This window comes from Sitophilus oryzae, unplaced genomic scaffold (genome assembly GCF_002938485.1).
Source record: "Sitophilus oryzae breed Bouriz unplaced genomic scaffold, Soryzae_2.0 scaffold_1297_pilon_pilon, whole genome shotgun sequence".
Lineage (NCBI taxonomy): Eukaryota > Metazoa > Arthropoda > Insecta > Coleoptera > Curculionidae > Sitophilus > Sitophilus oryzae.
Window position 1 is genome coordinate 2854153 of NW_022145945.1, and position 15399 is coordinate 2869551.

Sequence of the window (15399 nt, forward strand, 5' to 3'; positions counted from 1 at the left end):
CAATTTTAAATTCTTTTCAGTTAATTAAAAATATAGAGGGTGCCCCAAATAAAAAATCTATTTTTCTGTTGATAACTCTTAAATTATTAATTTTAAAAAAATTGTACTTAAACCATTAAATTCTAGGTAAAAAGGTGCTGCATCTCCTATCGAAAAGGGTGTTTCCAATTAAAAGCGTCGAATTTGACCCACCCTGTACAGGAATTTCAATAGCACTCGGCCAACAAAAGGTCGTTTAAAGTAGTCCCGACCGACAAATGACAAAGGGCATATTGCTAAATACGTAAGCGGTTTTAAAAAAAGGAGATCCATAATAACGGGAAGCGATCCTCCAATGGATTCTCTGCTGGAAATAAATACTTTTATATTCCACTTTGAAGTCTTTCTTTTATGTTTTTTAGCTTTAGCATATTTCTAGATAATATACAGTGTGAGTCTTAAATAGGTGTAAATGTTTTTAGGGGTGGTATATTTCGACCCCAGGAACACGTCTTGAAGATTTTTTTTCGGAAAAAAGAGGTCGAAAATCGTGCATTTTCTTCTAAATTTTCCTGTATATTTTGGAAAACTTCTTAGAACAAATTTTCCCACGGTATAATTGCTTAATAACTGTTATTACCATGGTTACGGCACTAAAAGGGATGCAAATACAGAAAAAATCCGGTGGCTCTCAACATTTTTTAAAAATAAATAATTTTTTTATTTTCTAACTTGAATAACTCAATTATTTCGGACTTATTTGAAAAACGATAAAGGAAAAATATGTTTCTTTTATCTTTATTTGTATTTATTTAAGACTCACCCTGTATATCTTTGGTAAATACAAAAATTCTAAATCCTTAATATACAGTGCTACAATTCAGCCTCTCTCATATAAGCTTTTTTTTTATTATACCTTTAATGGTACCAAGCTTTATGTGTTCACCCTGTAAAGTCTGTCCAAGCATTAAGAATGGATAATTTCGACAGACGACATCCAAAAATTGACAGACAAATCAATTTACTCCTGTCATAAATTCTATCGTTGTACAGACTATACTACAAAACAACACTCAATGACTAAAGAATACAAGAACTAATAATACCCGAGACCAAATTGTTACCATACCACCAAACAGTGCCGTGACACATATTCTCCTTAGCTGCTTAAAGATATATTTATATTTTTGATAAATGTTTTGACAACGCCTATGGTGGTGTCATCTAAAATTAATTAACTAATTAATTACGAAAAAAACGTATTAAAATATTAACAAAAGGTACAAAACTAGTATCGACGTATAGCACATATCAAGTACATAAAATATTAGAAAAATAATTATCGAATTCAAAAAAAAACATAGAAAACGGTAAAAAAATGGAGTGGACTGTTTATTTAACTCCTGGCTATTTCTTATCGCTGCGGCTTTTACACTTGAAACCTGAACAACTAATCACTATTGTAAGAAAGTTTATACAAAGTACACTACACACAAACTATTAAAAATCGCTAAAATTGTCGCTGATGACCAGCTAACGAATCATTTTATCAGTTACAACCAAAAAAATGGCGTCTAACATTATAAACTCTGCTGCAGCCCGTATATGGGCGTTACATGTCCTTGTATTCATTAGTCATTGACAGTACTTTTATATCTTTATAGTGGTTGATATTTTTTCTCATTAGAATATGTTTTTGACATTGTTTTTGTGCATTTTGCAGTTTATGCCCGATAGAGTATTATCACGAGCAATATTCGGACCACAAGGTGGAGCATGACACCGATGAAGTTGCGTAGGTATAGGGTGAACCAAAAAATACCGAGTAAGCGGGTGTGTGGTCGAAAAAAATAATATATTATATTTCAGAAATCTGCCTAAGGCTTAGCCCAATCCTGTCATGTTAAGCCGCACCTAAAATTCCAAATACACGTGCTTGGATTGAGGCTTTATTAAGTTTTGCAGAGCTTCAGCATATGCCATAAAATAGCGAGCAATTTGTTACAAAACCCTATAAATTATATATTACTGTAATCACAAAACATCAATCTATTTCCGTATTGTAACGGAATTTTAAATTATGTCTTTATTTTCGAGAAAATTTAGTCCAAACATAAGTAATATTTTGTTGACGTTTGATCATCAAAATCTTAAAAATAAAGAAGTTGTCTAAAAATGTGCTGCAATACGGATATAGTATAATCCTTTATTTTTAATGTCCTTCAATTGTGTAAAAACACCTAGCCAGGTTTACATAAAGTGTTAAATACCGAGAGAAAAATATTTTTTTTTGGAAATAGATTTATGGGTCTGGAACCGTTCTATACTTTTTTTAATCTTTCCATAATAATTAGTGTTAAGTTTTGACAAGTTTTACGTCGTAAAAAAAACATATTTTTTACTTTTTTACTTTTATACTTTTACTTCCCTGTATGATTTCTAACAGGCTGATTGAATAACTATATCGATTTTCCTTATTTATAACACAAGTTTCAACATAAAAAAAATGAATTGATAATTTTGCCAATTAAAATAGTATAACAGAAAAAGTAATGATTTTTTCTTGGTATTTTTTAATTCACCATGTAGAATAAACTTTATATGCTAAAATACTAAATGAGGTCACGGGTTATTCGATTTTAGGACTGGTTTAACAATTAGGGATATACTGCCCGAAGATCCCAGCAAATATGACAAAATGAGACCGCCAAAAAAAGATGGAGAACCGACCAAAGTTTTCTTCCATGTCACTGTGATGGGTCTAGACAGCATAGACGAAAATTCAATGGTATAATAATATAAAACAATCAAGCAGTTATTTTTTAAAACGTTTATTTATTAACATTTTTAACAACAGAATATTAGACAAGGTTATTTATTATTCTGTACTTTTAACTGTCTAAAATGAAATTGTAAGAGACTGTTGTTGAAAGTAGTGCACTTGACACATATTAAATGTGATTTACTATTATAAAACCAATGTGAAAATATGTATAGGAAAACACCATACGAACGAAAAAAAACGGCGTCAAAGACGGCTGGGAATGACAATCGATACTAATTTTTGCGAGGTCAAGTCCAAGATGTCATTTACTGCTACTGCCCGCTGGCCTTAAGAGTCTATTATGCTGTAGTGTTCGAGTCGCTACCAGAGATCGGGTAAATCGCTGTGTGGCCGAAGGAAATATATATTATATTTCAGAAATCTGCCTAAGGCTTAGCCCGATCCTGTCGTATTAAGACACACCCAAAATTCCATACACACGTGCTTTGATTAAGGTTTGCAGAGCTTCAGCATTTGCCATAAAATAGCGAGCAATTTGTCACAAAACCATATAAATTATATATCACTGTAGTCACAAAACTTCAATCTATTTCCGTATAGTAACGGAATTTTAGATTATGTCTTTATTTTCGAGAAAATTTAGTCCAAACATAAGGAATATTTTGTTGATGTTTGACTATAAAAATCTTAAAAATAAAGAAGTTATCTAAAAATGTGCTACAATACGAGCTAAGTTCGGTAATCACATTCAGATGTCGACGGATTTATTGTCACGTGATCACAGATTGGATGGAGTAACTTGAAATTACCGAACGGTTTGGAATGTTCGGATCGCTAAGGGAAAAGTGACAAGTTTGAAATCCCAATTCCCAATTGAAATCTTTCAACGTTCGAAGACAAAAGACCAGTAATTTATTTTTTGAGTTTTGTACCTCCTTTTGCATTAAACAACAAAATAAACAATTTAAAACTTGACAAAAACATGGAAATTTAACCTCACTAATTCAAATTAATCTGTTTGTTCCGTCAAAATTCTCCGAGCAAAAAGATCACCGTCCGATTGCTCCGATTTTATTTACCGAACGCGCGGTTCAGATTTACTTCCCCTACATCTGGATGTCATAAACGAACGATCGAGATCGATCCGAGCGGTCGGACGTGAATACCGAACGCGCCTACGGATATAGTATAATCCTTTATCTTTAATTTCCTTCTTTATTTGTGTAAAAATACCTAGCCAGTTTTACATAAAACGTTAATGCCGAACGCTTATTTTGCTACTTTTTCGGACTAGTGAAATGGACTCTTAAGGTCGTAATTTATTTTCATATTGCGTAAAAATGATTTTTAAACGGTGTAGTTGAAAATTCGAGAAAAATATTTTTTTTTGGAAATAGATTTGTGGGTCTGGAACCGTTCTATACTTTTTTTAATCTTTCCATAATAATTAGTGTTAAGTTTTGACAAGTTTTACGTCAATTGCCATTTCCTAGCCGTATTTGACGCCGCTTTTTTTCGATCATACGGTATAATTTTTAATGTTTCGCAATTTTCGAATTTTCAGACTTATGCTGCTGATATTTTCTTCGCACAAACTTGGAAAGACTTCAGATTGAGACTTCCCGAGAATATGACCACGGAGTACAGACTCTTAGAAGTAGACTGGCTTAAAAATATGTGGAGACCCGATTCGTTTTTCAAAAATGCGAAAAGTGTGACTTTTCAAACGATGACCATACCCAATCATTATATGTGGTTATACAAAGATAAAACCATATTATACATGGTCAAGTAAGTGTCAAAGCTTGTTTCTCCGTGTTATTTAAATGGGAAAAAGAAAATCAGACTAAAATACCTCTTATATAATGTTAATATTAAGAGCTGAAACTTTACCAGATTTTTTTTTCATCATTGTGAACGATATTTTCACTTCTTATATTCTTACATTCACTTTTTATATTCACATATAGATAACAATGATTTTTTAAATATTATTAAATAAATAAGTTTTCTTATCATTGGTAAATATTTATACACTTACAAAATACTATTTCTGAATTTGCTTGCTTAATATATTTCATTTGAATAATTTCAAGAATTTTAATTGATTTAAGATTATGTTTCTAAAAAAATGCAAATTTATCAAATTTCTTTACACATTGTCACTGATAAGTGTAAAGAGTCCCATCATGTATTTTATTAATGAATTTGCCAATGCGTAATATATTTTTGTAAATATATTACGCGTTTCGTCGTATGATGAATCACAATCGATGATAATTTTGGCAAGGTCAATCTGTTTTGGCGCCCCACGTTGGGCGCCAATACACACATGTAACAGGAGAAGATTTTATGGGTCGGTTAGGTGCTAGTCATTGTAGCCACGAGATTAAATTCACGAAGATCATAAATTGTCGGCTTTCTTCATCAAACCAACCCATCGAAATGTCAATTATTCATTTTTGATAACTACTCTAAAACATAATTTCTTCACAAACTGTACAATAACAGGAAAATTATTAATTCTAATAATTTCAAAAATTACAATAATCATAACTTTTATAAATAGATTATTTGTTTAAATTGCAAATATTAAATAACCTTCTTGTATATTTTTTCTATTTCGGTACAAGTTATTCCAGATAGACATAAATTATCTTCAGCTTATAACAATTTTATTATTTAATAAGTCAAACTCAATCTTTCAGATTAACTCTGAGACTATCGTGTGCAATGAACTTTATGATATACCCTCACGATACTCAAGAGTGTAAATTACAAATGGAAAGTTGTAAGTACTTTTCTAGAAAGACCAAGCTACCTACTAAATATATTTTTTTGATTTCATTAATAGTATCTCATACGACTGATGACATGATATTCCAGTGGGATCCTGATGTCCCTTTGGTTGTTGATGAAAATATTGAGTTACCTCAACTGGCTCTAGTTAAAAATCAAACAGCTGACTGTACCCAAGTTTATTCAACAGGTTAGTGAAATTATACAGGGTGGCGCACCTCATTCGCCTCGGTTGATTATACGAAAACGGAAAGATGTAGAACCAAAATATTTTATGGGTATATGTGGGGAGTCAATGTGCACAATTTAAAATTATAATACCAAAGTTATATTTTTTCTTATGGAACACCCGGTATTTTATTTCATTTTTGGATTCTTGAGCCCAAAAAAGTCATTTATTACAAGGGTTAAATATGTTTAAAATTATTGGCTTTTGAGATATTTAAAGATATTTAAATATGCATGCTACAAGAGAATTGATTATCAATACCTATACATTACTTTTCAGAATTAATTCTTGTGCTGAGTTTAAAGGAAAAGAAATAAACTGTACTAAAAAATGTTATTGCTTCCTTAAATTTATACAGGGGTACCAAAAATTAGTTATTTATTTTAAGGGTTTATTTTACATAAAAACTTTGTTATTTCAAATGCAACACCCTGTATTTTTTTAAATAAATCGAAGCAGATTCAAATGCTCTTTGAAACTATATTAGGGTTTCCTATACCTATCTATGTGAGATTTTGAATAAAAAGCGATTTTTAAATCAAATGGCAATCAAGATGGCTGGTATCGCCATGATAATGTTCTAGTGACAGTTAGTAACTATTTTCAAAATCGACATTAGTTTATAGACTTTATTTAAATCTATACCAGTTTATTTTTATTTAATTGACCTACAATAGTTTAATAAATAATATTTATTAATATGTATTTATTATTCTATCAAGAAAAAAGTAGTTCTTTGTTTTATTTTACGATAACTTGTAGATATATGATTTTTTTATAAAAGAGCCAATTACGGCTAATTCAATTTCTTCACTTCCAAAGACAGGTTTCTACCTAATAAGTTTTTTATAAACTACACTACCAATTCTGCGAAATAGGAAATAAGACAAGTAGTTTTTCAAAGGAAATCTTATCAAGAAGATTCCTATTTGGATATCTTTGAGCATTAGCTCATGAGGCCAAGAAATAATCTTCCTCACAAAACAAAATCACTAGTAATATATCCATTTGTTCCACCAGCAGATATGGCTTTATTTTTCTTCATAAAATAAAGAATACTTACTTATTAAAATATTGCGGGTAAATTTTAGTAAACTGTTTAAATAATAATGTCCATACACTAATGTCGATTTTGAAAATAGTTACTAACTGTCACTAGAAAATTGCCATGGCGATACCAGCCATCTTGATTGCCATTTTATTTAAAAATCGCTTTTTATTCAAAATCTGAGATAAATTGGTATAGGAAACCCTAATATAGTTTAAAAGAGCATTTGAATATGCTTTGATTTATTTAAAAAAAATACAGGGTGTTGCATTTGAAATAACAAAGTTTTTATGTAAAATAAATCCGTAAAATAGATCACAAATTTTTGGTACCCCTGTATAAATTTATATTATTAAAAGGAAACAATAACATTTTTCAGTAAAGTTTATTTCTTTACCTTTAAACTCAGCACAAGAATTAATTCTGAAAAGTAATGTACAGGGTGTTGATAATCAATTCTCTTGTAGCATGCATATTTAAATATCTTTAAATATCTCAAAAACCAATGATTTTAAACAAATTTAACCCTTGTAATAAATGACTTTTTTGGGCTCAAGAATCCAAAAATGAAATAAAATACCGGGTGTTCCATAAGAAAAAATATAACTTTGGTATGAATAATAGTTCTGAGACACCCTGTACATTTCAAAATAATTTTAAATTGTGCACATTGCCCCCCAAATATACCCATAAAATATTATGTTTCTACATCTTTCCGTTTTCGTATAATCAATCGAGGCGAATGAGGTGCGCCACTCAATAAGTACACCTACTGTATATTTTCCCACTTCCTGAAACTTCTGGTTTAACACCGGGAAGAGGCTACCGTGTAAGCATATTTTTTAGGCTGTAATCCTATTTGGTAACAATATGATAATAAGAAATGGAATACAACCTTCATAATAAATTAATATTTCTGGAGCTATACCTATAAATGGCATGTTTTAGGTAATTTTACTTGCTTGGAGGTAATTTTTCAACTGAAGAGAAGACTTGGATATTACTTGTTTCACACTTACATACCCACCTGTTTAATAGTAATTATGTCAGTAAGTATATTTTTTTAATTTAAGCCTTGATACAAGGTGTCCAACGAACTTGCCTATTTCGAGATATACAGGGTGCTACAAATTCGAGGGACAATCATTGGTATCTCGGAAACCGTAATAGATACGAAGATGATTAAATTGGGGCAAAGTTGCGTCTTGGTATGTTCACCAAGATGCCATCAAAAAGTTTCAAAAATTTCAAGGATTGCTTAGTTTTTTGGAAAAAAACTGATTTTTTGAAAATCAATTTTATTTTTTCCTGTCGTTACTCTTTAGAAAATTAAAAAACTAATTGCACATTCTCTTAGCCACTTTGTTAGGGCTATCGGATAGTATTTTTTAGATTTTCAAATTATCTTATAATTTTTGAGATACAGAGGCTAACTTAATTTTTCTAAATACGGACCTGCATTTTTTATTTTGAAAAGATTTTGAAAAAGAATTCGGTGTCCTGAGTACAATGATATGCCACACTTAATATTTTTTTTTTTAGACATTTGAACACAATTTATTTAAACTAATTTCAAGTCCGGCTCTGTTTTTTTAATATTTAATCTGTTCATCGTTACAATATTGATAAGCTTTCGAACTTAACAATGACGTTGGGTAAAACATCGAATACAATAAAATAATATAAAATAATTAATATAAATATAATATAATATAAACAATCAAATAATTTTCCCGGAAGATGGATTAAGGAGTGGTAGAGCAGTATAATGTCCAGGAGGTTCCTGGACCTATCGCCAAGGAGTTACATTATTTGACGTCATTTGTAAAAGTGAAATCAATTCATCTCAACATTTACAATAAAGAGTACAAAATGCATTCGAAAGTATAAGAAGAAACTTCAAAGAGCTATAAATAAAATTGAGCGAAAAATAAATTTGTGCAGTAGGGAGGGTGGTAACCTTTTCGAACATGTAGAACATTAGAAACTAGTTTGTAGAAGTTGATTTATTTATAATAACTACGATTAATATTATGCATATTATTAGATCGCACACTGAGATTTCAAATTCACAATAAAAAAAGGTTAAAATAATATCTTTAAATTTCTTACGTGGATATTATTTATTTGAATCTTCCAATTGTCTCGATTTTCCTTATTCAGTGTTAGCGCTGATCAATATTGTTGCGATGAATATAACCAGATTAAATAATTTAAGAAACCAGAGTCGGACTTGAAATTATTTTAAATAATAATTAAATAGTTTTGTTGCTGTTAAGGTATCCAAAACAAAGAAATAGTATTAAGTATGGCATATCATTGTATTCAGGAGACCGAGTTCTTTCAAAACCTGAAATAAAAAATGCAGGTCCGTATTTAAAAAAATTAAGTTGGCCTCTGTATCTCATAAATCATCAGCTAATTTGGAAAATCTAAAAATACTATTAGATAGCTCTGATAAAGGTAGTTAAGAAGAATGTGCAATTAGTTTTTGATTTTCGAAAAACCTTTTGACAAGAAAAAAATAAAATGAGTTTCAAAAAATCAGTTTTTTCTAAAAAACTCAGCAGTCCTTGAAATTTTAAAACTTTTTAGATGGAATTTAGGTGAACATCCCAATACACAACTTTGCCACAATTTAACTCTGTATTCGTATCTATTACGGTTACCGAGATACCAATGCTCGTACCTCGAATTTTGTAGCACTCTGTATAGCAAACTTATAGAAATGTTGGAGTGAATATATTTATACAAGAGATTAATGAGATTACCTTAAATTCGATTATATTTTAGTGGGTTTCATTTTTGGATCAAACCGGAAGCTGCACCAGCACGTGTTACATTAGGTGTCACTCTCTTGACCTTGTCAACACAGCATGCTAAAGTCAAAGCAGCACTGCCACCAGTATCATACTTGAAAGCGGTGGATGCTTTCATGTCTGCTTGTACAGTGTAAGTTTAAACTGTGTCATGATAACGATTGTCATAAAATGAAAGTATAATAGAATATTTTTCTTAAATAGCTCTATTGAAAAAAATAAATGGAAATAATAAACACTTCGTATCGTTCATTATTTAATTCTGCATTTAACAGAAAAGTAATATGTATATACAGGGTGTTATCATCAAATTAACTTCAAGCTTATGGTTTCCCAAATAAAATGATTATTATGTAGCACAGTTGCCCTAAAAATAGCGACATTTTTTGGGTAACAAACATTATTGCATTTGGAAGAGCATAAGCTTTTAAAAAAAGAAAAAACTGACGCTGGAAGACACGTTAGCCGCCCATACTAAAATATGTTAATAAAAAGTTGGTAGGCAGTTCTTTTAGTTTCAAAGTAAAGGATTTTTTCCAATTTTGGTCCGCGGTTATTTCCCCTATCCGCCACCTGGGGTCGCGTCCTATGGGAGTTTGGAGTTCTCCACACGGATTTCCTCAAAAACGGACTACGGAAACACGGAATATCTCAAAAACTGCGACTCTGACTGATTTTGATGTTATTACAAATTTTGTTCGCAAATATTATTCCTAATCTTAAATTGAAAACCGCGTTTCGCTAGCTACTGTAATTTTGGAGTTACGATTTTTAAAAAATTTTTAACCCCCTCTCTCATACCCCCTTACCAACCCCCACACCACCACCAAAAACTAATAGCCAGATTCTCGGGTGCCACAGTATTTTTGTGCCAAATTTGGTTAAAATCGGTTTAGCGGTTTTTGAGTTATCGTGTTATGGTGCGTTTAGACTTGAGCACGCACGCACTGATCCTCCGCGAATGCTCAAGTGTAAACGGCTGTGCGCGCACGCTCACTCTGAATCTGTCTGTGCGCGAGCAGCCGCGAACGTGAGCCGTCTGGTGTCGGTTTTTGGTCCGTGCTCAAAGGGATTTTATATGTGCGCGAACGCTCAATTTGGACCGGCAATTTGTTTTGTCTGCGTTTGTGCGTGCGTGTGTAATTTTTTTTCGTTTTCTTTATTAAAATTATGGAGTGCATCAATGAATCTTCGTTATTATTAATTTAAAAATATGAAAAGTTGCCTCTATTATGTTATGGGATGTTAAACATTCTGTGTATTATTAAAAAATCAAAAAAGTATAACGCATGGCAAAACCTTATAAATAAAATTAATATTGAATATGTCGATATTAATGAAATTGCTATTCTAAAATTTGTATGTTTTGTTCGTAATTTTTGGTGTTATTAAATTTTGTAAATATTCAAAGTCGGGCCTGGTCATTTTTGTACAGTTTTTGAACTGATCATAGCCCTCCTCAGACATTAAGTTGTTGCAGTAAATTATATCGATTTCTAAAAATTTGGGTTTGCCACCAGCGACGATGTTTTCGATTTTTGTTCTTTTTAATGATTAAGCTGTGCATAACAACGACTGCAGCCTCGACTATTTCTTGGTCGTCCATTATTTTCGCCAACACAACTCTGCTGTGCGCGCACAAATGGATCACTTCATTCGTCGAAAAATAAGTTTTTAATTTGAACGGAGCCGAGAGCGCGAACGAATGCCGTGCGCGCACGCTCATCTCGTGCGTGCTCAAGTCTAAACGTCATTTTGAGTGAAATTAAAAAAACTTTTTTTTGGCGATCTTAATAGCCTACTATACCTGTTGGTATGGTCGGCTAAAAATTAAGTTGATGGTGGTATTTTGGAATCAAATCGTCAGATTCGAAATTTAATAGTACCATCTTACAAAAAAATTAAAAATGCATCTTTAGTATCATAAAAAAGTATCATCGTAATGTGAAAACCGCTATCTTTATACTCATAAACGAAAAAATCATAAAACACACAAAATGGGACATTCTGTACACCTTGTTTTTGTATAGGTTCGTCTTCATGGCTCTCATGGAATACTGTTTGGTGAATATCGTTTTGGGCGACTCAGACCTTCCGAAGCCGCCTCAAGAAAAAAGGAAGTCAGGATCCATTTTTGGGCCACCCCAAACCAAACCCGATAACTCCCACACTTTGCCTGGAACACCTGGACACACCCCCATATCACCAGCACAAAAAGCCAGGAATCGTGCCATAAATATCGACAGATTTTCTAGAGTATTCTTTCCATTATTGTTCACGGTGTTAAACTTGACTTACTGGATAATGTTTGCTGAATATATCTAAGAAATTGATAATTAAGTAGTTTTATGTAGTGAACTTCTCAAAATGGATGGTTTCATGTTGTAATAATAAAAAAACAATAAATATAATTAATGTATTTTAATAAAGCATTAGTCCTAACTAAAACGTTAGTATAATTATTATTAATATATTTTATAAAACTTAATAACTACAGTTCATACCAAATAAACTTTTAGTCACGTGATTAAACTTGATCGGTACAGCGTTGCCCACTTTTACCCATATTTTCTTTTAATCAAAATATTTCAGGAAACAACAATAAATTAATTATAAATATATAAAGAGTTATTATTTACCTCAACAAAATTCACCTTCTTAACAGCACTTAAGGGACATAAAGGGCCATTACTACCGCTTTCCCGTTCAAAATATTCTAATAAGGTTGCGATGAGTCTTTTGCAACGCCATATTAAGCAATCCTGTACACTTCACACTAAAAGAGGTTCTAAAAAGAACAATGTTCGACTGCAAGGTCTGCTAGTTAAAAATTTTTAAGCCTAAATTATCACAAATTCATTTAAACCAAAAAATCGTAATATAAAACTAAAGTGTCAAAACGAATGACAATGTCAGGAAATAAATAAATAAATTTGGCAACTTGACATTTTTTACAGCAGAGTTACCATCTGAATCCCCAGCGGGAAATTTAAATTTCTGTCAGTCAGCCCGGCCCTGAATATGTCCATGGTTGCCAACAATGAATTCAAATATCGCGTCTTCGATTACGTAACAAAAAGTTTAATTGGTATCGCTTATAAGATATGTAATTTATAATACCAAGTGATCCGCAATGATTGATGGGCTCTTTCACAAAAAATAAAATACCCAATTCAAGGACAAAATCTGAAATAGAAGACTATTTTCAGTATATTTATCCAAAAAAAATAGTTCCATGACATGGAATAATTTTTTTATAGGCCCTCAAAATTGCTTTAATTTGAAATAATTTTAAAGTGCCAATTGATGACGTATGAAAAATACGCCCAATCACATTGCCGAACCGTGCTCGTGCGCCAGCCAACAACTGGCAACATTGCGATTTGATTTGATCAGCACCACCTCAATTCAAGGCCAATCAACATGATATGGGCAGGGCAAATATGGCGGCGAAGGCAGCGCATTATTAAATTGTTTACCTTTAACCTGAAAAGCCGGTAGTAGTTTCTCGTTCCGATTGCATACCAGAAATAATTAATTATCTCTAGTTTGTTGTGCTTCTGCAACACGTTTGTTCAGTTCTTAGTGTTCAGTGCATGGTGTCATCAGAAAATTGTGATATAGCAATAACAGTGTAATAAAAATCCAAACCAGACATTCCACATAGGGAACTTTAAACTTTTGTGCTTGTCGTACTCCTCTATTATTATTTTAAGGTAAGAACTAGAAGTATTTATTACACCTAAATGAGTAAGATATTACACCTAAATGAGTAAAAAGTCTTCGCCGCCAGTCTGCATAGTACTTTATAATGGTTACTTACAATAATAAAAGGGTAGGTATTAAAGGGTAGGTATTAACATTTTATTGTAGCATGCCTTTTACATACTCTGTTTCAAATTGTCACGGGAATTATAGAGGGGGTCCCAAGGTTTCTGCTTTTATATTCCCCAAAAATTACGAGCTTCGTAAAAAATGGTTGACAGCTATTAAAAGAGATAATTTCACTCCTACTAGTAGCTCTCAGGTAAGAAGTGTATTAAATATGCCTCAAAAAGGCCAGAGCCTCTGTTACCCTAGTGAGGATGTAGTTATGGCTACTGCTTACACTTACCTCCCTATAAGTAAAATATTGGAAGAAGAATCAAGCTTTTTACATCAAAAAGATCACAGAAAGATATTGACAACATTGACATTTGAAAATATAAATGGCCTGGATATAAGTCTTTTTTTAGGTCACAATTGCCCCTCACATACGTCAGAATTTATTATTAAATCCATCTTGTTCCAAATACAGAATATCCAATATTTTATTGAAGAACTATGCAAAAAAAAGGAATGACGTCTTTACCACAAAGACAATGCCCTATGTAAAGAGAAAGAGTAAAGAAAACTAAGCTAAGCGTAAGTTTTACTCACGAACCCCCAAAAAGGTATTTAGTTTTTTTTTCTATATAAAGTCTCGAAACAAATATTATATTTTTTATTTATCCTCACCTATTATAGTTTAAATTTATTCCCATTTGTGTAATGCTGCAAAACATAGAAAAAATATTCCATATTTTTTGACCCAAGCCAGTGTAGTTTATAATTCCAGGAGCATTTACCAAGGCTTTTACTAAGACAAGTAACTTCCTATACTGTCCATAATCGAATATATTTATCAAACGTTCAGTAAATTCTAAAATATGGTAGTTAAGTCAGTAAGTGTTTGCAATTGAATACTTAGTTTACATTGCTATTTTCTGTCATATATTTCTGGTTATTTCTTTTTCCGATATTTTGAACACCCTATATATGCTACCTCAACTTTGAATATTTTAACACTACCTATTTTCTGAGAAAGCAGACTTTTTATAAAAAGTAACTAACTGATGTTTTCATAAAAGTAATAATACAAAAAATTCCATACTTATGTGGAGAACTTTAGACACCCTGTATCACAACCCGACATTTGTGTGAAAAATGTCTATTTGGAAATAAAACAGGTTTTAAAATAGAGCACTTCTATCTCCGCCATATTGGAAAAGGTTGAACGGCCTTGTGTGAAGGTGGTGGTTGGTCAGCATGGTGGCCAGGCCGCGCCTGTGTTGCCGCTTTTCAACATGCCAGGTGTGACGTATTGAAAATAAAGTGCGGTTTTTATTCTGGGCTTTTTTGTTTTTATTTATTTTCTTAAGAACGACTTCAAATTTTTCGAAAGTGAGATAGCAGAAAATTCTAGAATTAATTGCTTTATTCAATTATGCTAATTCCAAAATATAGTGAAAGAGCCTTTTTTTAAATTTTTCTTTTTCCTCATGTAAATCTAGTTAGCTGGTTTTGACTTTGTTATTATTTGTGAAATAGACATAATTTTCAATGTAAAAAGTTACCATATTTCAATCAACTCCAGTGTTCAAATGAAAAAGAAATGCTTCCATAATTATGACTCATTTTGATGAGGGCACTTAAAAGAAGGTTAAAAATCGAACGTAAGCGGCGAAGTATCTATATAACTATTGTAATCGCAAAACATTTTCCGATGCACGTCATCAATCAATATCGACATTGACACTAAAGTCTACAAACCTGACTAAATTAAATTTTGGCAAAAATTTTTAAATTTGTTGTATAATTTAAGGTACCGAGCAGCTATTCATTTTACTTTATAGAGCGAATGATTGTAACAGATATATTATTTAGATTAAAGCTGCAAAAATTAGTTTAAACCGAATTTTATTATCGCTATGTTGGTCAC

The 15399-nt window shown here is 31.7% G+C and overlaps 1 protein-coding gene across 1 annotated transcript; it reads left to right on the top strand.

The window, feature by feature from the left end:
- The first annotated feature begins 257 nt into the window (after positions 1–257).
- LOC115874466 (glycine receptor subunit alpha-3) lies at positions 258–12074 on the top strand. The gene is given in 10 exon segments (XM_030889615.1): positions 258–283; positions 1703–1774; positions 2623–2767; positions 4329–4555; positions 5473–5555; positions 5619–5753; positions 7789–7889; positions 9634–9642; positions 9644–9792; positions 11690–12074. Coding segments are annotated over 10 exon segments (1242 nt in total). The 3' UTR covers positions 11985–12074.
- The last annotated feature ends 3325 nt before the right edge of the window (positions 12075–15399 follow it).